Consider the following 25,782-nt stretch of genomic DNA (forward strand, 5'->3'; position numbering starts at 1 on the left):
CATTGCCGTCTACAGTTCCAGCTGAGAGGAACACCTGCTCCACCTCCAAGAGATGCTCCAGGCTCTGCAACAGGCAGGCGTGACAATCAAGGCCAGTAGGTGCCAGATTGGGCAGGGGTAAGTGGTGTACTTGGGACACCTAGTAGGTAGTGGCAAGGTGCAGCCCCTCCAGACCAAGATTGAGAGAATCACGCCCTGGCAACCACCCAGAACCCAAACAGATGTGAGAGCCGTTCTATGCCTCACTGGATACTACGTAGGTTTGTTAAGGGTTATGGCACCATAGTGGCTCCCTTAACAGAACTAACTTCCAAAAAGCAACCTAGGTTGCTGAATTGGACAGAGGCTTATCAGAAAGCCTTTGACTCCCTGAAGGAAGCCATGTGCCTGGCACCTGTGCTGAGGGCCCCTGACTACTCCAAAGAGTTCATCTTGCAGAGCATGGCAAAGGGGCGGTTCTAGCACAGCTGAATGAGGAGGGCCTAGACCAACCAGTAGCCTTTATTAGCAGAAGGCTATCACCATGGGAACAGAGATGAGGTGCTATTGAAAGAGAAGCATTTGCTGTGGTCTGGGCACTGAAGAAGCTGAGGCCATACCTGTTTGGGACTCATTTCCGGGTTCAGACAGACCCCAGGCCCCTCTATTGGCTCATGCAAATGAGTGGTGAAAATCCTAAACTCTTGAGGTGGTCCATTCCCCTACAGGGGATGGACTTTACAGTGGAGCATCGTCCGGAGACTGACCACGCCAATGCTGATGGTCTCTCCAGATTCTTCCTCCTAAGTGATGAGAGCTCCCTTAGTGTTGGGTAGCTCTCCTCACTTTCAACTGGGGGAGCACATATTAGACCTGCCAGTCTGAAGGTGGTCATCCCCCAACTTTTTGCCTGCCCCCCTGCCTCCACCTTTCTGACACTGTTTTTGCTGGTTTTAGGACTCTGCTCACTGTACCACTAACCAGTGCTAAAGTGCATATGATTTCTCCCTTAAACATGGTAACATTGGTTCAACACCAATTGGCATATTTGATTTACTTATAAGTCCCTTAAATGCGACTAGTGGGCCTGAAGCACTGATTGTGCCACCCACTTAAGTGGCCCCTTAACCATGTCTCCGGCCTGTCATTGCAAGCCCTGTGTGTGCAGTTTCACTGTCACTTCAACTTGGCATTTAAAAGTAATTGCCAAGCCTTAAACACCCCTTTTTCTATAAATAAGGCACTCCTACGATAGGCCCTAGGTAACCCATAGGGCAGGATGCAATGTAGGTAAAAGGCAGGACATGTACACGTGTGTTTAATATGTCCTGGTAGGGAAAATCTCCTAGATTCGTTTTCCACCACTGTGAGCCTTCATAGACTAGCATAAGATCTGCCCTTATATACTTTTTGAGTGGTAGATTCTGATCTGAAAGGGTAACCAGGTCATATTTAGTATGGCCAGAATGGTAATGGAAAATTCTGCTTATTGGTGAGGTTGGATTTAATATTACTATTTTATAAATGCCAATTTTACAAAGTGAGCATTTCTCTGCACTTAGAAACCATCTGTGCCTTACAGCCTGTCTCCAATCAACATCTGGGCTGGGCTTGTTGACAGCTTCCTTGTGCATTTCACCCTGACAACCACAAACACAGGACACTCAGTCACACCTGCACTCATCTGCATATTCAATGGGTCTTCCTGGGCTGGAAGAGTGGAGGGCCTGACACTTACATTTCAAAGGCCAGTGGCCTGCCCTCACACAATGGACTGCCAAACCCCCTACTGGGACCCTGGCAGACAGGACTGCACTGAAAGGGGAACTTGTGCACTTCAAAACCACTCTTTGAAGACTCCCCCACTTCAAAGGCATTTGTGAGTATATAAACTGGGCCTCTGACCCCACCAACTCTGACACTTCTGGACCTGCACCTGAACTCTGTCAGAAGACCTGCCTGGCTGCCCAAAGTACTCTGTGGACTGCTTTGCTGCAAAGACCTGCTGCCCTGCTGTTGCCCTGCTGCCCTGCTGGCCTCTGGCTGTGCTGAAAGGACTCTGCCTTCCCCCAGAGTGCTCTCCAAGGGCTTGGATTGAGCTTGCCGCTTGTTCTGGGGTCTCAGGGACTATAAAGACCCCTAGTACACCGACTTCAGCGACTTCGGAACGACTTCAGTGATTCCGCAGCCTGCTCCCGTTCCACGGACCTCACTGCACGCAACGACCTTGACCTGCAACGTAAGTCCGACGTTGCTGCGACTCCGCTGACGTCACCCAGGGTCATCACGGTCCTGTGAAGTCAACACATCCCACCAGGTCACAAGGAATTGACGCATTGTGGATGATGATGCATTATCCCCGCCTGCATCCGGACGGAACCAACGCCTGACTTCCACCTGCTTCGCAGTGCAGAACCGACACCTCTTTCCTCGGAAGCCGTAAGGGACTGACGCCGCACTGACTCCACCGAAGCCTCTTTCCGACTCCGTGCGATGTCCTTTTCCTTTGTTTTCAAAAGTTACTGTACCTGGGGTTCCATGTGACTTTGTGACCGGCACCGGTGGTGTCAGATTATTGGAACAACTCGGTCAACAATGCCATGATAGCCCCTGTTGGAGCTATTGTGTTTTCTAGGTGCTTTAGTTGGACTTAATCTTTAAAAATCCATACCTTTGCTTGTGAACATTTGATTTTCATAGCTTCAACAGTATGTTATTCAAATAAATATTATCTATTTTGCTAAACCTGTGTGGTGTATTTTTGTGGTGTTTTCACTGTGTTACTGTTTGATTGATTGCACAAACAGTGCCAAGCTACCAGAGGGTGGGCACAGGATACTTTGGATTATGTGTGACTTACCCTGACTAGGATTGTGGTCCCTACTTGGACAAGGGTGTATACCTCTGCCAACTAGAGACCCCATTTCTATCACCATATAACTAAATACCTGTCTGCAAACTTTACCACAATATAATCACAATCCACCCTTAAAAGCCTGTTGACTTTTATATATGTTTTTCAAAATGTTAGTCAGGGTTCCTGCCTCTGTCATAACCTTCATAATAAACAGATAAGATCTCTGGCTCCAGGTGTAACATTCCCAGGTGAACTAATCAGGCAATTCACCTTTACCATTTCTTTTTCAAAATAGCCAGCTCAAGCCTACCATATTGAGCATAAGCTTTTTCACAAAGCAAGTAACAGGCATACAAATCATGCAATAAAATATGTCCAAAATTTTATTGAAAAAACAGTGTAAACCTTTTCTCAACAGAGTCCAACAAGGATAATTACAGTGCAAATCTTCTACTACCAGGTTTTCTTAGAGTGGATAACCCAACCCTACAATCCTTGCCTAGTAGGGTAAATTGAGATTCTGTGTAAATGGATACCTACCTGCAGGCGTTAGCAGTGTACTAATAAATCACCCTTTAATGCTTATTTGCTTTTAAAAAAGCCTTTCACGATACGTAAGTTGTGCCTGTGTTGCCTTTTTCACAATCTTCCATAATAAATGTGTCAGACCAAAGGCATTTGATAAATGGTATCATAGGCATGCCACCATAATCAACTAATTCCTACTATATTTAGAAAAAGTTTTCAAATGAGTCATAAAGTGTGATACATTCTTTTTCGGTAGAAGCACACAACTTGTGCCAAATCAAATGCTTTAGGGAGCAAAATCAACATGTGGATGGAGCTCAGTGGTGCTTCTTAAAGCTCTTTTAGTGACCTAAGGTCTTGCGACAGCTGCAGTGTTAAGCAAGACGCAAGAGAGTTCCCTTACTCAGCAATGGAAAGATAGAACTCATCCAATCAGAACACTGTGAGGCCTAAATGCTCCTGTTTGGGACAAACACAAGAATCGGGAGGCATGCTATTGAATCAAGTGCATAGACCTGAGATAGACAACAAAAGCCATCCAATCATGGACAAGGGGCTGACCCAAAGCCCCGTATAGGTAGATGGTATGTATTGGAAACAATATCTCTCCAACAGACAGCTTTCTTGCCTATATCTAAAAACAGGTCTTTGGTTGCATGTACATTGCACTTCTCCAGTTGCAGTACGAGGAATTGTATTTAAACCTAAAATGTCCACAAAAGTGCATAGTTTTAAAAATCAATTTAACTAATACTTTATCCTTTGGTGTTGAGCAAGAGAATTTTGCTTTCTTTTTGCAGTGCGACCGATCCAATCATCTGCTACCAGCCCTGCTATTTCAATCCATGAAATGGGCCACACAGGAGCGACCAAGACAGAGAGAAGCGGTATAAGCAGACTGAGGAATGAGATGAAACAGGTGAGGCACCGTCTGCTGCTCAGTGAACATCTTTGATCACAAATCTTTTCTTACAGTATTGTATCATATTAGATTTATACTGATTAACCCAGTGGGGAAATCCACAAACATATTTTAAGTCTCTCATACATGATTTAATTGAGATGTATGACTTATAATGATCCACCAAAGCCTGAGGCATACACCGGGGAAAAATGTGAGTTTTGGTAAATTGCTGCTATGCTCCTTTGTACCTTTAGCCTACACTTGCAGATTCACTACACTGTGGAAAATCTGTAGACGTAGGGTTAGAGTAAACGTGTTATCTCATTTTTTCTTATGTGATATAATTTTCCTTGAGAGGACTTTGATTTCTTTTTACAACCCTTTTAAATACATGAGTTAATTTTTCCTTCCTTAAACCTTTGACACCAGTACCACCTATTCTGTGGTGGCGTAAATGTAGAAATGTAAGCAAATGTAGACAGGAATTGTTAGCGTTTTGTATATTGGCAAAGTACTGATTTATTGGTAGTGACTTCATTTGCATTGCCCACTCCCTTTTCCAATTCCTTGATACTCTCCTGCGAACACCCACCTTCACAGGCCCCAGCGTCTACTGTGATTTCCAAAGTTGTTTCATTAGATTTGTTCAAATAAAAATCTGTATCATGGGTTTTTATATAAGGTCAAGTGATTTAGAAATATAATTTTTCCACTTGTTTTGTACTTAGGTGCGCTAAAGCAATAGTGAATCATGCCAAAAGTATCCTGTTTTAAACTTGAATTTACATCTTACAAATAATTAAAATTAGACTTCATATAACTACATTTATTTTTCCCTCTTTATCCGCACTGTGCCCTTTTTAGTTCCTAAACCTTGACTTTAAATCTTAGCATGTATTGTTTCCAGCAAACATATGGGCTATGCTCCAGAGTAGGCAACCCGAGCACACAGCACTTGAACGCAGGACTAGAAGATTTTTATTTAAATGTCCCTGGTGACCTCATTACTCATGTTGTATGACCCAGTGATAGGTACCATGTCAATTCTATCATTCTCTGCATTTTCTGGTGGGGGATGTATCTTTGGTCAGCTAGGTAAGCATGTTGTTGATCCAGAGACACCCATATTGCCTTTTGGCCAACCACCAACTGGTAGGAGGAAAGCAGTCTTGCTCCTTTCATGCCTGAGGAAATAGTCTCTCTAGTGGGTTTTGCTTGGTGCAGCCCCCAGAGGTCTTCAAACAAAAATTTTGTTCAGGTGTAAGGATCCCCTCCTGACAAAAATTTCTAAAACCTGGTACTTCTCATCATTGAAAACCATAAACGCCCCCAAATCCCACGGCAAATATTTTTTACAGTGAGGAAATAATATTAAACAGTGTTCAGCAAACCAAAGGTTAGTGGGTCACTGTAGTTAAGTGTCAGAGGCTTAACACACCACTCAAACATAAAGTCTCCAAAAAGACTTACCCAAACATTCACAATGGTATTTTATTTTTCACAAACAAAACATATTTTGACAAAACGTATTTGGATGATAACACCTTTCTGAACTAAAGTGATGGGTGTGCCTGTTTTTCTCCAGAGAGACAGTCAATCTGTGGTTGCACCTCATTAGAACCAGTATAACACCCAAATATAGCAATAAGCAACAAAAAGATGGCCAGTTCAGCTTTTCAAAAGGCCTTCTGTGGTGCGGCAACATGTGTCACTGCGTTGTAGAAACTTTTGCACCCTTTAAACTATAAACAATTTTTTTTTGTTAAAATCAGCAGATTATGCGGCAGATGATGAAATATCTGGCAAATGTGACCAATCTATAATTATGCTAAAATTGCCACGGCCGAACAATCGCATCATTCCAGTGGTCCTGGATATAATGGCTGTAGTGCATGGGCTGCAATTTTAGTGCGCAGCATCCAAGGAGAACCATACTATATTTCATGGGTTGCTGACAGCTAGGCTTTTACAACTGCATGGAGCTGGAGGTTGCTTAACATCATTCATCATAATTAAAACATACCATTTGCAATCAATAATGATGAACTGTAACGTCCAAGTAAGATACTTTCTTTAATTCCAGGTGAGGAAGTGGTCCCTTAATCTTCTTTCACACTGTTTTTCTAAAAAGGTTTTTATTCTTAACATTGTGAAAACAGAAGCTTCTATTTTAGAAAAAGCGGACACTTGGTTATATTAGTTTGCTGCTTTAGTTGACTTTAGTTTTTAGGTATTTCATCGCCAGGTAGCTACATATAAAATAATGGGCAGCGCATATGAAAAATGAAAAAGAATGTTGTCATTCAGTGGGAAATGCACAATAATACATTACGAAACTTCTATTAGTCATTGCACTGCAAAGGTCTGCGTATTACCAGAGAGCCACATAATTAAATCTTGGTTGCTGCAGTGGCGAATAATGACCTATGTATAAAGTCACAGCCTGTGATAGAAAGCACTTGAATATGTAAGTCATTAGTTTATATTTGTATTACACAGAGTATAAGGTAGACTGTTACAAAATGTGCACAACGTTTTACGATAAAACTGTGCTTCCAGAATATAGATTTTAGTAATGCCCAGACCATATGGAATACAATATTTTTTACATAACTGTCCCTTCAACACCTTCTTTCACTGAACAGCAGACCCACTGAATTACAATTCAGCTGGAGTATTTTAAACTATCGAAATTAACCATCCCAGGACAATTGTCTTTTTCAAAAACAAGGACGTTTTGGATTCCAGGCAGGAGTGAGGCTGGACAATGCGTGCCCCCCTTTCCATTACTCCACGGTCCCCTGGGGAGTCGCTTCCCACAGATTGAAGACCTCTGCTCTAAACTGTGCAACCTGGACACTGTGATGCTATTCTACAGTCACATGCTGTGCATTATTCTGCTGTCTAGTTTTTGTTCCAGAAATACTTCTCAAAGTAAACAGAGTTTTGTTTTATACGTCAACCATCACTTGAGCTAGTATAGCTCACTGTGACATTAACCTTAAGATCACAGTGCCTCAGTCTGTATCCACCACCTTCCAGTTCTTGTTTATATATGAGTTCAGAAGCGAGACAGAGAGCTGCTGTTCTACCAGTGATTTCAATGGGTAGAACAAGACAGGTGACAATATCACATACTGAAGACGGCAGTACTGATGTAAAGGGCTGGGCATCCAAAGATCCAGGTTTTAAGTAATGTTTTGGTGAAAATTGTTTTGTCTGGGTCCCTTCAATGCCATTTTGTAAGATTATACAACAGATGATATTCCCTTTATATTTTTTCCAACTCGTCATAGAAGATTTGTTCTTCATAATATGTTTTTAATATATGCCTTCCTAATGTCTATTAGTCAGATAATTGTGTACTAAACTGTTTGTTTAAACCGAAAAAAATTGAGAAACAGGAACAAGAGAGGAATACAAGGGGGCCATCCAAGATAGTGGTTGCAGGTTGCTGAGGCTTTGGCTCCACTTCCTGTAATTCTACATTTATCCTGATCAAAAACTGTTTTTGATTCTATTGACAGACCTCCCCACCCTAGGCCACTTACCTAGGGGGGACCTCATGGACATGAAGCCGACTGCTCATGTTCCCATCAATGGGTTGATGTGACTTTTACCTGGGAGCGGGCAGGTTCCTGAAGTCTGTGAGCATGAATTCATGCTGGGAAACAAGAAATTCACAGGATAGAGCCCATGCTGGGTTAAAGACAAGAGCCTCATCACACTAGTGATCTCTGGTGGAGGGAGGGATACTGGATGGTAAATCCTTTTAGTATGGCGTCTGCAGTGGATCACAAGTTGGTGGCGCTGTGGTAATTCTTCACCTTGGATTGTACAAGGACTGATCCACCAGCGCTGTGACAATGCTGGCCTTATTCCGCCTTCTACCCTATGTCCTTAAAATGAGGTGTGGCAGTGGAAAGAGAGTGTGCCTTGGCTGCAATACACACCTAGAAACCCTATGAATTGGGGTACCCTGAGATTTTCATTGCAGTTGTTGGGTAGTACTGACCAGATATTGAGGTAGGGGTCATTGGTTTGGGGTGGCTGCCTTCTGGCTGCTAGGCCTTGTGGGTGCCTGCTGTGCCTTGGCCTAAAGTGAGGTTGTTAGAATTTGGGTGGAGGCCAAGTCCCGGCACATGGGTGTGCTTCCAGGGGTGTGTGCAGCCAATGCATGTGGCAGCCCTTCCAAGTGTAATTGGTGGGTTTATGTGCAAGCAACTCGGGAACAAAACATGTGTCTCTGCCCTCCTCCCTCTTTGTGACATTTTGCCTGAATTGTTCCTGGGTACAATACATGATGGCTAGCTTGTCAGCACTATACGGACCTACATAGCCAAAGGTAGTCACTGGGACTTCATTGGCAGTCATCCTATTACTATAGAAGTTTGGGGCTTACCTTTATTACACATGTGTTGGATTAAGAGGGCATAAGAGACAACTGCTGCAGAGTATAGTAGCCTGAAGCTTTGCACAGGACAGCAACTCTTTTCCATTGCTGTTCCCATCAGCACTTGGACTGGCCTCCCCCTACTTTGCGCCCCTTGAGTATATCCATGGGAACCTTCACACAGCAAGACATTGAACTTCCTGATTATGTGGACTTGAGGTCGGAACGATATTAAGTGAGGGCTGCAATTTCTTGGAACAATGGTGAAGTATAAGACCCATCTTCTGCTTACCAGGGGCAAGATGGCTCTTGGAGTTGGTGCACAAAATTCCCTTAAATATGATGGAGAGCCCTCCTTCCTTTCTGTAGGTCATTCTACAGCTGGCCTTTATGAAAAATGGCCCTAGTTGTGTCCCAGCTTTCCTAGACAACATGGCAGCGAAGTATATATGCAATGGTTGATAAATCTGCCAAACCTGTATATTGGCTTGATAACTGTATGGTGCCTTCCAGGGTGATCCCCCTTGTCTAAGATCCTACTGGAGGGTTGTCCCATCTATGTGAAATAGTTGCTGCATTTGCTGATTATGAAAAAACCTGAATGCTGCCTTCTCATTTTTCAAAGGGTTGCTGACTCAGACTTTATGTGACATCCACCACTACACTCACAACCTCTCTTTGGTCTCCAAGAAAGTTTCTGAGGCTATTTGTGAGTCTATTTCTGATATGCAATCTGGAAAAACACCTGGCCCTATTTGGCTCCCTTCTTGAACTTTTTAAAAGACTGGTCTCTGTGCTGACCCCGCACCCTGAGAGCAGATACAACAAAATCATACATGAGGATTCTCTGTGGGAAGACTTCAGATCTGCCACTATCTCACTCCTGTTGATACCGGGACAATGGCAACGCTAATTCTTGCTGAAGTGCTAAAAAATGGTTCTATGCCAGGACTTGGTACAATGCTTTATATTAAGCTAGTGCAGGTGGCTATGACCCAGGCATATCAGCTCTTTGGTCATAGTGTCTTCATTTTGGTAGAATTCAAAAAGGCATTTAACTCACTAAAGTGGAGCTTCTGCTTTAAGATTCTCTACAAGATTAATTTTGGTCTCTGCATTTTAGTCTTTGTAAAGACCTTTTCTAAAAATCAGTGATCCAGAGTCTGGGCTAAACCTATACTGTCTGCAGCCTTTCTCAAACGAATGGGCATGAGGTGCAGGTGTACCTCGGTCCCCTGCTGTTCACCCTTGCTGCTGTGCCTGTCTCGATATTGATTAGACATACTTTCTTGGTACAAGGCTTTTAGTAGGTTAACAATATTAATTACTGTTTGTCCCTGAAGGACAGACTGATAGACATTCTAGAAATCTTTGGAGAAGACATGGGCATAAAAGTAAACTGAGATAAACAAGTCTTTATCCCCATTCAAGGAGGAGAGACAACAACTAACTCACACACAAGGTCGCACACAGACAGTTTCAATACCTGGGAGCACAAATTTCCCTTGACACTGTATTGCATTGAAAACAAATAATGGTACATGTTGGAGGGAGTTGGTAGGGGTAGAATGCAATACCCATCAATATCATGGGCAAGCTAGCTCTGGTCAAAATGATTGTACTACAGAGGCTCTTCTACGTCCTGCAGAGTTATCAGTATGTGAGACTTGCATGGTTCTGGTACCCATTTTGATTCATCCTTCTCTAAAGTGGTTAAAGGCTGCTGGTGCAAAGAGTTGTGCTGGTCGAACAAGTTAACACAAGAAAAGCGCTGGGAAAGGGAACGCAGTGAGTCCATTTGGCAAGTTAGGATGGCTTGCGGTTGCAGTACCAGTTGTTGACCACGCGTGGTGCTGGACTTACTACTTTTTTATCAGTCACTTACACTCATAAATGTGGCTCCTTCTCCTTTTTCAGGGTAAATTTAGGCTCAGATTTTGTGAATAGCTGAAGGGGTAAAGATACTGAAAAGTATAAGAGTAAGTTACGCCTGTAGGTTTACTTACCTTTGTGATTAGCTTGTAAATATATTCCTAAATTGATATCTAGTTTCCTTATTAATCAAACTATTAAGTTAGAAACTGTCTTCCTACTTGCAAGTACACTTACTGAAAGAGGGTGGTATGCATTGGATGTCAAATAGTAGCAACACACTGCATTCAAGACACCAAGTCAGTATCTAACACTCAGGTTTTTCATTACTTATACCCAACAAGTTAAACATACCACTTTGGAAAAGGGTTATAGAAAGATGAATTGTACAATAGTTTTGTTATTATGGGAGCAGGGATCTCCATTAAATATCATATTCAAAGGTAACGCTTACCAACTCTTCAAGGAGAGATCCAAGAGTCCTAGTCCAATGGACTTTTGACGTTAGATGAGATCAACCAAGAGCTGTGGATCAATTACATCAATTAAATAATCATCACAATTTTAAGTATTATTTTCAGTCAATAACGAGAGGTGATGTGAGTTTAAAGCTTTATCAGTCTTTTTAATAGTGCATCTTTATTGACATCAGCATATGATGTAATCAATCTCAATCATTATTCAATAAACCAAATTAAGCAATCAATATCAGAATAAGTTCATTAAGCACATTCCATAAAGGAAACAACCCCTATTCTAGGATTAAGGATGATTTTGGGACAGTCAGTCAGAACCCCTAAAGAGTTCCAATTAGAGAGGTCAGAGCATAAAGCTTTAGAGTCAAATATCAGTTGTCAATCAAAGCGGACCTTCCCTTTAAGAGAGATTCAAGAAACTCAGTGGAGTCTCAGAGCACCATAGATTCATGCAGAAAAAGTTCAGTAAAGAGCAATGAGGGGCATGAGTCCAAAGAGAGAGAGTATCTGACCTACTCTAGGAACATACATTTATATAGACATCTCAGTCTAAGCCTTTGCGACATGTTTCTTCTTCTTTCACTAGTCAGCCAATCAGCTTTCGATGTCTTCTCACCAGAAATGCAATAGTTCATAGACAGCAATGTTGAACTGTGTCATTTCCATCAACTACTTTGTATAAATCCACAAGGGTTCTCATCATTTACTTTCTTTAAGCAAACTGCAGTTTCATGTTTAAGCTTCTACAACACCTCACTTAAAACAAGCTACGTATTCATTCACTCTACTAGGTCTTTGTGTGATTAGAAACATTTTGCAGAGTTAAACTAAAACATTGTATTTCAATTATTGTACTCTGTGAAAAATAGGCCTATGGAAAGGTCAAAACTAAGGCCCATATTTATACTTTTTGACGCAAGTCAGCGCTTGGGCAGATTTGGGTCAAAAAGTTTACCGCCAGCTAGCGCCATTCCAGCGAGCCAGCCGGGCACCTTATTTATGGAATGACGTTAGCTGGCGCTGCAGCCTGGTTTGCGTCAAAATAAATTACTCAAACCGGGCAGCGGAGGCGTAGGGAAGAATGGGGGTTGTGCGTCAAAGAATGGTGCAAGTCAGGTTAGAGTAAAAAATATTGACTCTAACTTGACTTGCGCCATTTTTTGACGTACAACCCCCATGGAAATGACTCCTGTCTTAGCAAAGACAGGAGTCATGCCTCCCTGCCCAATGGCCATGCCCAGGGGGCCTTTGTCCCCTGGGCATGGCCACTGGGCTCAGTGGCATGTAAGGGGGCCCAAGTTAGGCCCCCCTATGCCACTTAAAATAAATTTAAAAAATACTTACCTGCACTTACCTGCACTCACCATAGATGGGTCCTCCAGGGGTGGGCTAGGGTGGCGGCGGGTGTCCCTGGGTGCAGGGAAGGGCACCTGTGGACTGCTTCCATGGTCTCCCACCATGGAAAAGAGCCCACAGGTCCCTTAACGCCTGCCCTGACCCAGGCGTTAATTTTTGACGCACATCGGGATTTACACCATTTTCCGGCTCCGCCTCCCAGCCGTGCGCCATTTTTGCCCAGTTGGATAAATATGGCGCACAGGTGTTTAAGTCATTTTTTGGACAGGTACGCCTACCTTGCATGTCATTAACGCAAGGCGGTTTCACACATCCAGAAAATGACGCACACAGTGAAATTTTGACTTTTGCGGGGTCGGGCGTCAAAGTATAAATATGGTGTTAGGTTTGCGCAGAATTTGCGTAAAAAAAAAATGACGCAAATCCGGCACAAGCAGAGTATAAATATGCCCATCACTTCTTTTACATTATCAGCACTTTCCAAATATGTCAGGTTGTCAGAAGTTAAACATTTCACATTCTTAACTTAGGTCAGTGTTGAGGAATATGCTGCTTCAGCTATTGAAGTCTAGTACGTTTAAATATGGGAGCCTACTGCATTTCCTCAAATGTAAAAGCATTGGTTTTCGTGTAAGGCCTATATTTTAGTGGTGCACGTTATGGGAGTGAAATCACTCTTCCATTATGTTAAAAATTAGCTGGAAAAACTTTGGAAATAAAACCAAAAGCTTATTCATGTAGGAAAGGGTATTGTGTCACTGTAAGATATTTGTGCAGGGTATTGTGTCACTCACATGTTTAGAAAACTGTATTATGTAGACATTGAGGGGGTCATTCTGACCTTGGCGGTCCATGACCGCCATGGCGGAGTGCGGCGGAAGCACCGCCAACAGGCTGGCGGTGCTTCCTGTGCAATTCTGACTGCGGCGGTAAAGCCGCGGTCGGAAAAGGGGAGCCGGCGGTTTCCCGCCGGTTTCCCGCTGGCCCAGGGAACCCGCCATAGCTGTGCAGACAGTGAAAATCGCGACGGGTGCCACTGCACCCGTCGCACCCCTTCAACTCCGCCGGCTCCATTCCGAGCCGGCTTCATTGTTGAAGGGGCAGTCCCGCTGGGCCGGCCGGCGATCTTCTGGCGGTCGCCCGCCGGCCCAGCGGGAAAGCCGGAATGGGCGCCGCGGTCTTTTGACCGCGGAGCGGTCTTTCGGCGGGAACCGCTTGGCGGCCGGCGACCGCCGACCGCCGCGGTCAGAATGACCGCCTGAGTCTCAAATAGAGTTACAAGTGGGCTAGAGAGTTTTACATTTGCTTGGGCCTACTTACTCACTCCCTCTTCCACCACCGAAGAGCACTGCGTTATAACCAATGCATACCATATTAGTCTAGAATAGGGTTTCCCTACAAAGAAAACGATTTGCTTACCTGTAACATGTTTTAGAACATGTTTTGGAGGTTAACAATTCCAAATTCAAATGTGACCTTTCCCACCTCCCCATTGAAGAAGGAAAGATAATGCAATCGTTTGTCTATAATTTTACCTAATATTCACACTGCAAACTAAAACATTACAAGGGTAAAATAAATCTAAAGATAGTAGATGTGGGCATACATTTGCTTTCATAGCGAGTCATACTGGCTCACAGTGCTTAATTTGTAAATTAAGAGGTGCCGATGCTCAAAACCCTTCTCTTAAACACGAGGCTGCTGTAATTAAATCTGCCAGCATTGAATACTGAGGCAGCGTAATCCTGAAGCCATCTCGGGCCTCTTAAATCCATTTACGGCCACCCCTGCCCCTTCAGCTCATCCTGCAACTTTCTACTTTCTCCCTTTATGACGCTTTTTAGTTTTTCCTTTTTCCGTCTTTCACATATGTGTCTTTTGCTCGCAGCAAATGCTTGAGGCATAAGAATAAGCCCCGCCCTCACAAATAAGTGCTGGTGCTCAGCACCGGAAACAACAAGCACAAATTAAGCACTGCTGGCTCAAGAGTCAATGCCTAAAATGAATACAACCATTATTTCAAATAATATTTCCAGACCCAAACACTAGGTGGCAGAATTATGCACAGCATATAAATCCGCAAGAGATTCAAGCCTGAAAACCTCTGCATAATTCACCAGTAGCACTTCAGACCCAGGGCAGTTCCTAAATATTTCTTCAAAAATGAGCTTGTAAGCTTCGTCTTCAACTCGCAGTATCTTGAGGTGCGAATCCGTTTATTTAATCACGTCTTGACACCTGTTAAACACTGCATCCCTCATGCCTTGCAACATACTGACTCCGTATTGTCAGTGTGTTCTTTCATTGCCTTCCGCGTTTTCATTTTCATTGGGATTGACCTGAGTGTGTTGCAGTTGAGGCATGGGAGCAAGAGCTTTAATGGTGCTTGGTTAACTGGTGTGTACTGCAACTGAGGCAGATGGGTGCATGGAAATAAGACTTAAGGGGAGTACAGAAGAATGTGGGAGAATTGTGAGCAGATTGTTGCCTCCATCAGCTTGTGAAAGAATACGAGTTTATTACCGAGGAGGAAATACTTTGAGTTCGGAGAAAGAGTTTTCTCCTTGGCTAAAGCCTTAGTTGGTACCAACCTGTCAGTGTTTTCTTCTTCAGGCGTGCTTTGAATGAAAAGAAATTGGTGGAGATGCCCGTGGACTTGTCATTGTCTCTGAGCGGGTGGTGGGAAATGTTATTAAGCCGCTGTTGTGTAAGTTTACTAATTTTGCAATATTGACAAATTATGGGCCCTTTTCGTAAAGGGCAACTGCACTTGTGGCGGAGTCCCCCCAGTTGTGGCAGGAGCCCTGCGCTCGTGTCAGGACCTTCGCACTGCTGTTTCTCATTGCGGAAGTCCTGCCACAAGTGCGGGCCTCGCACTGCGACTGCAGGGTCTCCGCCACGAGTGCGGGGGTCCTTTGTGAATTAGGCCATATTAATTTAACTTTACGACGGGTGAATACAAAAAAAATAAGAAAGTTACACAAAATGTAAGTTTATTTTTGTGAATCAGACCTACCTTGTTGCAGCAAAGGCAGGTTACAATTCACAAAATTTGAAGTAGATAATTTTGCACGTTGTTGTGTGTACTAGTTCACCCACCAACGTAAAGATAATAATTACATCAGTATAGCCACCAGACATTTTTTGGGACTCCTTTGTTTTTCATTACAAGCGTATTGGAATTGAGACCTCAGGTTCAAAGTAGTGGAAAATATTTTCCTTTACTTCCTGTTGACGTCGACTCCTGTCTGTAAACATCCTTCATTGTGCAATTTCCTGCGACTCTTCGCAACATGACAGAAGTGGTCAAAGGTCTGTGCAACTATATTTCAAACCATTGTTTCTCATTGTCATACATTCATTTATAAAACTATGCACATGAAGAAATACTGAATTGTATTTTGGTGCTAGCATTAGAGTTAAGGGTATTTTCTTTACATTGACTACAGGTACACTTTTCCTACAAGATTATGCTAAACAAGATGACATTGCTTGAGCTTGACACTAGCTTTTCAAAATGTATGTTGCTGGCGGCTGTGGCAGATTCCAAGGAGTGTCAAGGAGTAATCGAAAGTTGTGCTTACTCTAAGGTTTCAGCACCACAAACAGCTGTAAATGCATACTAGGCAAAGCACCCTCCATTTTGCAAACAGAAGAAAAATCCCTCCTACGCATGAGCTGCTTGATAAATAGGAAAGGTATATGAAGGAACAAAGTCAATTTGAACTTTGTTTTACATCGTTTTGTTTTATCATTTATTTGTATTTTCAGATGGATAGGAGGCTAAGCACTGATGATCAGGTGATACAATCGGAGGCGTTTGCTGATATTTTTTTTGCATGCTAATACTTTTTTGTTTTTGCTCACATTAATAATTTTGATTACGGTGCACGTGTTGCTTATGCTTTGTTAACACTGATTTCAACTACGCGTACTAACACCACCTGAGAGATTGCAACTGATCTAATGGGATGGGGCAAATGTATTTACTTTCGAACTAACTTGCTTTCTTCAGGAGAATGTAAAGGTACTCATCTACTGTGAATGCCTTTAAAATAATGCTTCTGTGTTAAGAACTGTGCAGCCATGTATTACAAAGGAACTTGGTAATGTCTACACAAGCTAAAATCGTTCTGGTCAATTTGTGGAAAAATGTGTTCGTATCAGGTGTGCTGTAGATCACATGCTTTTCATACTTCTGTCAACTAGTGTTGGATTCGGAATGTTACGAAAAGTTTGTCTTTGAAGCGGTTTTGGTTTAGTTGTGACTCATGGCACTGCCAACGAAACCCACAATGCATGACATATACACCATCTCATATTGTGTTTTTTCACTATTGGGCTTGGATGAGTCTATATTGGATTTGTTACAGCTGTGTATCAGAAAAAAATGGTCCAGCATACTGGGTAGTATCTATTAAAATGCCATTGGGGAGCACCAGATAACTGCAGCCACCTCAGGATCAGGTCATTGATAGGCCTGGCCCCTGATCGTATGAAAATGACTCTTTTTGGTATTGCGTATGGAGAACACCCCGTTTACATTTTGCCTCTCTTGCAACTAGTTCCATTGGTCAGACCAGTATCGGGACTCCAGCCTGTGTCTAACCAGGACCACAACAAAAATGCCTGTTCGGCTTGTTACAGATTCAACTTAAAAAGGCAGTTCAGCATTGCACAGCAGAAGGTGGGCACATTAGGAAGAAATACACCTTTTGATGGATACCTCTAACTGCAGATTCCTCACCATGAGAATATTCCCCAGGCATAAGATTGGATCCAGAGACTTAAGAGCAGTACTCCTGTGTGCCAGTAGATGGCATCACCTGGCTGCGCTCAAAAAGTGACAAGAAGAGCTGTATATAACTAACACTCATGCATGCTGATGACAGCTCATTTCTTTACGCGCCTTCAGACATGAATCCAGAGCTACTCCATCTTTGACAAGAGTTTTCTTTCAAATTTTGATTTTTTTTTTCCAAGTGAGCATGGGAAATATGTCACCTCCCAATATAACAGGGTTTAAGCTTATAGGGACTGTTGCAAACAGACGCCTGTGACTGACCCCACAAGGAATGCATGTGGTGCTTGGGGTGGGACACAGCTCCAGGGATTACGATGGCTACACCCAGATGAATCCTAAGACCATACAGGACCTTGAGTCAAAACTCTATGTTGCCAAACATCGGATGATTCCATGCTATAACAGATCAAAGTCAAAAGAAAGTTCCAATTCCCAAAGTTGTTCCCGCTTCCGATCCTCATCACAGTCAAAGTCCTTCAGTAAGTTAAAGAAAAAGCATAAAAAGTCCAAGTGAGAATGGGCCTCTCCCTACGACTCTAAGACTCCAGAGAAGATACCAGGACATCAATGTGCCACCGAGGCTCGCTCAGAATGACCTGAGGGGTTGATTTTAAACCTGAAACTGGAAATTGGGCTGTTTATTTGTACCCTTTGTCCAATAGTAACATTACTTTTTTTTTAATATGTCCTTATTTGCTTTTTATACTTCCATTCTAAGAACAAGGCCCATATTCCAGTTTTTTCGCCCCTGGGAAGATCCAAGTATTCATAGTAGGAAGTCTGGGAAATAGGAGACGCATCTATCTGTGAAACCCATCCACCAACATGTGTCTATCCCATATAGCTTAATCATCGGACAGCTACTGGCCTATAAACAGCGTCTTTTTATGTGAGAAGAGAACCCTGGTCCACCCAGCTTACCCAAGACCTCCACAAGTTTACTACGTCTTTTACACAGGACCGACTGAGATAAAGATTACATGTTTTAATTACGTCCGACAACCATTCTGATTGAGAGTGGGGGTTGGGGATATCCATTGCCTACAGATGTCCCTTCTTCCCAACAATATCAAATAAAACAACAAACTCCTATTATAACCAAACAGATTATCTATCTTGGGGGACCAGCCAAAAATAATTAGTTCTGGGGTACACCTTAATTGCAGGTGTAGTATCTTACCTAGGATTTCAAAAACCTCTACCCAAAACCACAAAATCTGGGGGCAGAGTACAAACATATGAATATCGTCAGCTCCAGAAGGACCACATTTCCTGCAAGCCGTGTTCTCCTTAGAACTATATTTAGCTATTTTCCTAGGAGTGTAATATGCCCTGTAAAGAACCAAGAGGTGGTTCTTTCTCCAAAAAGCGGGCTTCACCACCTGATAAAGGAGCCGCCATGAAGTTGACCATAATCTGGAAACCTCTTCACTCTAGGCAAGATCGACCCATAAAGAACCAGGAAAATCCTGGTCCTGATCCTAGCTATCTAAAAATAATAAGCCGCTAGTTTTTTCCTACCGAGTGGGCCGTTATTCAATAATTCCTCCAATTCATTTGTATCAGTCCCCACTTCTCGCAGGGAATGTGCCCAGCTTTGTAGTTGATAATACTTAAACCTAGATAATAAGCCCCGCATCGCTGTCACAAATTCCTCCCAGGATTTTAGTTTCCACTCTTGAAATACCTGGCCCCATTCCACAATGCCTACTTCCTTCAGAGGTCGAGATAGAGAATTCTTAAGGCATTCTGGTGTTACCAGGGAGTCCCATATAGGAGCATAAACACTGTAATAAGATAGATTCATGATGTTCTTAATCTGTTCCCATAACAGGGCAGCAGCTTGTAACGTTTTCAATCTTACTCTTTTGTAAAACTTGGGGTGACCAAATGTATACATGAATTTTTGTCCATCTCCCCCTCACATTTCAACATGACCCCCTTTAACTGACTACCCTCCTTCCCCGATAGAAAATCTTTCGCATTCTTTAACTGAAAGGCCCAAACATATAGCTGGATGTCAGGCAAAGCAATCCCTCCTTTATCAAATTTCCTTTTAAGCTTCTTTCTTGCAATTCTAATCCCCTTACAGGCCCAAATAAAGCTATCAATTTTTGCCTGGAGTTTTTGTATCCCTATCTTCTTGAAATATAATAGGATCATATTAAAAAGAAAAGTAAGCTTGGGAAGAATGGACATTTTTATTAAATTTACTCTTCCATATATAGTTAATGGGAGGTGCGACCAGCTCAACAAAGTTCATTTATCTCTTGTGTCACACATTTCAAGTTCTCTACTGGGATATCTTCCAGGTTATTGCAGATCTTAACACCTAAGTATTTCATCTAATTTCTTATTAATCTATGTTCTTCATTCATATTCCATGTCATAATTTCTGCTTTGGCCATGTTCACTGCAGACCCTGACACCAGGCCGAATTATAACGTTAAAGACTCAAGCCTCTCTAACGCGGAAGACAGATTTTCAGTATAGATCATGATATCATCTGCATATAAGGAAATTTTAGTTTCCCAACCCATATAAGTAAATGGCTTAATTAAAGGGTGCCTCAATCATAAGAGCCAATGGTTCAATACAGAGGTTGAATAATAATGGGTATAGGGGACAGCCCTGCCTGGTTCCCCTTGTAATGGGAAGACGTAGTTAGATTGCCATTTAACGCTAGTCTGGCTGATGGGGTTTAATAAATATTTTTCAAAACCCCACAGAAGTTCGCCCCAAAATTAAGATGTTCTAAGATAATATTTAGGTATTTGCAGTTTACTCTATCAAAGGCCTTTGTAGCGTCTAACGTTATAACTGACAAAGGTAGTTAATATATTTTTGCCAAATCAGTTGCTCCAATCAAATCGTGAGACAGCTAATGCATATATCTGCCCTTTAGAAAGCCCTTCTGGTCACCCTGAATCAATCCCCCCGTTCAACCTATTAGCCAAAATATTAGCAAATCATTTATAATCATTATTTAACAGGGAAATTGGTATATATGATTCACAGGATTAAGGGTCCTTCCCTAGTTTCAAAATAAGAGTAATCACTGCTTCATCCCAAGATTTTGGGAGGGGGCTCTCTCCTTTAAGAATGATGTTAAAAAGGTTTGTTAAGACCGGCTTTACTACTTCTTGCATTTTTAGGTAGAATTCAATTGGTAAGCCATCCGGCCCTGCCGCCTTCCCCTTTTTACCTTTAAGGATAGCCTGAGCAGTCTCCCCCAATAAGATCTCCTCCTCCAGGGATACCTTATCTTCATCATCAAGTTTCCCCATTTGTAAGTCCTCCAGGTCCTGCAACCTATCCGCTGGTATGTTTGGTAAAACTTCAGTGTATACAGACTCAAAGAAGCTCACAAATGTCTTCTGTACCTCAGAGGCCTCTCTCAGAACTTCCCCAGTGGTGGTACATCTTATCTCTAATACCTCATTTCTTGCTAGAACCGACTTGGCCTTCCAGGCCAGTAGTTTCCCTGCACTTTCACCATATTCAAAGTGTGCCAATTTGCTTGCTTCCCACCTTCCTTTCACTCTGGCTTTTATCACGGCTGCCAGAGAACCCCGTTTGGATAGCAATTCAAACCTTGTAGATTCTCCATTCTTTCCTTCCTTCTGTAGTTCTAACAATTCTTGTTCTAAACGGGCTATATCATGTTCAAGGCTTTATATTTTCTTGCTATAATCCCTATTTTTCCGAGCAGAGATACTAATTTAAATCCCCCTAATAAAAGCCTTAGAAGAGTCCCAAACCACATGAGGGGCCGCTTAGTTCATGTTGAGCTCAAAAAAAGACCTGGGATCAATTTCCAAACGCTCCACCACCTTAGAATCATTTAGAAGTGATCAATCCAATGTCCATCTTCTCGAGTGGCATTCTGTGGCGCACTCCAATGTTAAGATCACCGCTGCATGATCAGACAGATGTGCTGCAATATGCTGAATGCTGAAAACAGCCCTTTTAAGTGACCTGCCTATTAAAAAGTAATCTATCCTTGAATGATGTTTGTATTTCCTGTTATGAAATGTAAAACCCCGAGATCGACCGTAGGTTTCTCTCCATATATCCACAAGCGCAAATTGTTTCATTATTGCCTTAATATATGACTATGACTTTTGACACCCCAAAGATCTACTTCCAGCTTTATTATATAAATCATTTAATACAGCATTAAAATCACCTGACATTATAATTGGATACTGGGCATCTAGCAATTTGCGGCATAAAACCCGTAGGGGTCCTATATCATCCAAGTTAGGGCCATAGTAGCAGGCAAATGTATAGATATTTTCATTGATTTTGATATCTTCCACTACCCACCTGAACTTCACATCAGCTTTATGGCTCAGAATTAAGGTGTTTGACCGACTGAATCAGAATCAGGAATCCCCTAGAATGGAACGTGTTATCCGAGAAAACCATATGTTTCACCCTCATCTGGAATTTAAAAATTTCATGAGCCTCTGTGCTTGCAAGATGTGACTCCTGCAACATTATTATCTGGGCCGGAGAATCCTTTATATACTGTAGAATATAATCCCTCCTAGGTTTGACCGGAGAGCATTCACATTCCAAGAGAGGAGCTGAACCCTGCTACTGGCCATTCCCTGTATTTATATTGATCTTTAAGAGTTTCTTTGAGTAATAATCTACCAATCTGGCTCCTTTATAATGAGGTACACATCTTTTTTTCCCTACATGCTTCTTCCTTACCCCTAACCCTCTTCCCCAGGTGCTCCCCCACCCACCCCCTTGTCCCCATAAACCCCCCACCCTGGAGAACCCTACCCTTCTTCAAACTGGCTACTAAAGCCATTAGGCGGTGTGGGCTTAATACAAACTCTTGAAAGAGAAGAAGAGGGGAGGAAAACGGAGGACCATTTTAACAATTTAAACAGAACTAGGGGACAAGTAAAGGACGGAGACAACCGAAATCCCACACTGTGTGCCCCTGAACTCCTCCAGAAGAGTATCCGCTTCCTTGCAGGCTCTTAGATTGTACATTTTATTATTCCTCATACCTTTCAAGGTTGCAGGGAATTTCAGTTGAACTGTGGCTCCCAACTTTTTTATGTCCTCCATCTGTTTACCTAGCTCCCACTGTCTATGTGAGGTAATACGAGAGACATCCGATCTAACCTCGAAGGAGCAGTCTTTCGCACTTAAGGTTCCCGATTATAGGGCTTTTGACAATATCTTTTCTATAAAAGTGCAAGTGAGAAAATTCACTAGGGTCCTCCTAGGCTTTACTCTATTTACAGCTTTCCAGAAAGGGTCTCAATGCACACGCTGTATATCACTACTTAGTACCGCCTCTGTCCCTTCCCAGACACCGGTTTGTATCAGGAGGTCCACCACAAATGCTTTAATATTTTCACCTTTCCTCTCTTCTGGGACATTCATTAGCTTAATATTATTTCTTCTTGCACTATTTTCTGAGGATTCCAGCTTCTCAAAACCCTCTTTATTCTTGCCCTTCAATTCATCTATCTCTTGCCTACTCTTCACCGAGGCCTCTTTTAACTGTTCTACTTAGGTTTCCAAGGCCTGAGTTCTTTGGGCCAGCAGATCTAGCTTGTTTGCTAAACCTTCACAAACTTCCTGAATCTCCTTCTGATTAGCATGGGGCACCAAAAAACCTTGCCTGACTTCCTTTGTTAGAGAATGAATCAGAAGTTCTAAAGAGCACGTCTGTGGGGCCTGTGCATTAACCTCATCCGAGTGCGACCTCTGAGATCCTATAAGCCTTATCGGGGTCGAAATTCCAGAGTCTATTTCACCGGGGCATTCTGAGGGATTACTTAATTCCTTCACCAAAATCTTTTGAGCCTGAGCAAGGCTCAGGTAATCGTTCATTGCTCCTAAATCAGGCTCACTAAGGCCCCTCCTCCTGTGCCTATAGGGCATTGAGGTGCCGGTGGGGTTAAGCTTGTGTCCGTTTGCCCTTTACCTAAATCCTCCACCCCACCGGTCAACCCTTTACCACAAAATGGGTCATAAAGGGGGATAGCCAGGAGGCCCTCTGAATTTTGTGCTTTGAAGTAGGACCTAAGCGAGGGGGTAACTTTCTGACGTTGCATAGGAGAAGTCTTCTTTTTTCTTCTCCCCGCGTTGCTACCTGACTTGGAGATTTCCTCCGGCCTGGGGTAATTTTAAGCTCTTTCAGGGGCTTTTCCCCAGGTCCCCACTGACAAACAGAGTCACTCCCTTCACTAGAAAGCCCCCCTTTTTCTGCCACCTCCTGTAAGAGTTGGGGGCACCCCCTTAAACTATCCGGTTGAGTAGTTTCCAAGGTTGTATTCCCTCTTTCCCGCAGCTGAAAAATTATATATGACTTATCTTCTAGTGAGGGTACATCCAAGGGACAGGCAAAGGAAAGAATCCCTCCTCCTTTGCCCGCTGCAGCCGAATCCTTCCGTCCACCTTGCAACGTTACCCTGCTGGTGCCGCCTCTGCCCAGATTGCCCCCAGTTGCTCCTTGCAGAGCGACCCTGGACGTGAGGGTCCTGACCCTCGTTACTTCCAGGGCAGCTCTCCTCCAATGGCCGCCGCCTTCTCTTGTCTCCTCCTCCGAGTCTGCCGTCCCGATCCGAGAAACTCCTCGAGTCGGGACGCAATCGCGAACGCAGAGCGGCATATGCATCTGGAAACAGAAGGTAAGACCGAGTAGGGGGAGGGGGGCCCCTCATATGCCTCAAATCTAACTCCTCCGCTGTACCTCCACTATGCTGCACAGCCTGTCAGCCGCCGGGACCCGCCCAGCAGCACTGCTGTTGTTCGCCAGCTGCCATGTTCTCCCAATAGTAACCTGAAAATATGTTTCTTAGTTGATTTTAAATGTGTTAAATTCATATTTATTTATATATACAGATGAGTTGCAATTACATTAAAAATAAAATAACTGGTATGATGCAATCTGTTTCTTGATTGATTCTATGGTTTTTACGTTAGGTTAGTCAAAGGAAAGGTCCTTTGTGGAAATATTTAAATCAGTCTTCAAAAATCTATAAAAAGGCCCATGTGAAATGTAACTATTTATTCAAGGTACATTTTGTATAATCAATTATATTTATGAACACTCAGCCAACACATGTTTTATCCTAGAGGGACAAGTTAGTCAAAGGCTTTTTCAGTGCTTTAAGGAAAAATTAATTGGACAACTGAATGAGCACAGTAGCACCAAAATGGTGATTCCAAAATGTCTAGGCACCAGTATGTCAAAGTTATGAATATCTCATACTTAGGTAACTAGTTCAGTGACTTATCAAAGCCCCGGTAACAGTTTGAGAAAGGACGAAAAGGTCGTCCCATGCGGTCTGGTTATCATCTGTATATGCATGATTCTGAACCTGGTCCTGATATACCCCAAATTTCCTGGTCTATCTGTGACATCACAGCCTTTGAGGGCTTTTAATGAGGCCATACTGCCCTTATTCGGTACGCTTCTGGTTCCTTCTGGTGCACCTTATCTGGCGAGGCCTCAAGTTGGGGCTCCTCCAGCAATTTCTCCCTTGGCACCATTTGTGCTTTTCAAACCCACCTCAGATTCAGCACCAGCTTTGTTGCTGACTCCTATTCTTGTGCCATTCCCTGCACTGGGTCCTTTGTCATTGATGCATGTGCAGTTGCCAGAGTAGGATCGACTACCTATATAAGTTTTTAACTCTGAACCAAACTTGCTTAGATTTTGGCTGATGCCATATTCAGTCCCACTGGAGCACAGCCACTCAGCAACCCTTCTAACTATGACACATTGCATTCACCACGTATTAGAGCTCAGGCTTGCCACCATGTTTTTGGTTCTAAGTCAGACAACAATGACAATTTTGATGAGGAGAATGAATTTGGCCCATAATACAATAATGAAAAGTGGTATGAGTTAATACAGGATGCCAGTGGTCTAAATGCCTCCGCAGATTCTGGACTCACCTCTCCCCCCTGTCCTGCCACAGAGGAAAGCTCCTTTTTCACTTTTATCAAGCAAGGGACTGCAGAGGTCCTTGATTTGCAGCTTCCTTACATGGAGGTAAAGACCAGGGTCAGGCCAGATACCTGCAGAACCTCTTCTGCCCTTTGAGGAAGCCAGGTACCTACGGAACCTCTGCTTCCCTTTGACGAAACTCTTACAGCTATTTAGTTGCACACTTGGGCAGAGCCATGCTCTGGTCTCCCAATTAATCAGCTGGTCACTAGTCACCACAGTCCAACAGTAGTCAACCCTGATTTGCTCACTCAACACTCAACAGTGGAGAATTTGGTGCTTCAGATCCATCATTAAAGTGAACTGTAACACCTTTTCCACAACTTCTCCTGACTATGAATCCAAAAGAGTAGATACCTTTGGCAAGTGTAGGTTGTATTCTGATAGCCTTGGCCTGTGTTCTGTCAATGCTGGTCGCGTGATATGTGGCTACACTCATTCTTTGGGGGACAGGGTAGGCCAAATCCTGCCAGTAGGTCCAGATAACCTATGGACGTCTTTATCTTAAACCCTTCAGGATGTTCAAGATGCAGCAAAATTTGTGATATATTCAGGCTTGGACAAAATTGATTGCTTGGCTCAGGTGATCACCATGAATGTGGTGCTTTGGTGCCACACCAGGA

General features: G+C 43.0%; 1 protein-coding gene across 3 annotated transcripts in view; it reads left to right on the forward strand.

The window, feature by feature from the left end:
• Positions 1-25,782, forward strand: part of PHKA2 (phosphorylase kinase regulatory subunit alpha 2) — a 512,688-nt gene that overhangs the window by 427,739 nt on the left and 59,167 nt on the right. For 2 of the 3 annotated variants that reach the window (XM_069205014.1, XM_069205015.1), the window contains exon 28: positions 4,165-4,283. In XM_069205014.1, coding sequence (XP_069061115.1) covers positions 4,165-4,283 — 119 coding nt within the window. Of the gene's footprint in view, positions 1-4,164; positions 4,284-16,136; positions 16,167-25,782 lie in introns of all 3 variants that reach the window. The other variant, XM_069205013.1, reaches the window with a different exon arrangement.

The sequence above is a fragment of the Pleurodeles waltl genome, chromosome 8 (assembly GCF_031143425.1).
Source record: "Pleurodeles waltl isolate 20211129_DDA chromosome 8, aPleWal1.hap1.20221129, whole genome shotgun sequence".
Classification (NCBI taxonomy): Eukaryota; Metazoa; Chordata; class Amphibia; order Caudata; family Salamandridae; genus Pleurodeles; species Pleurodeles waltl.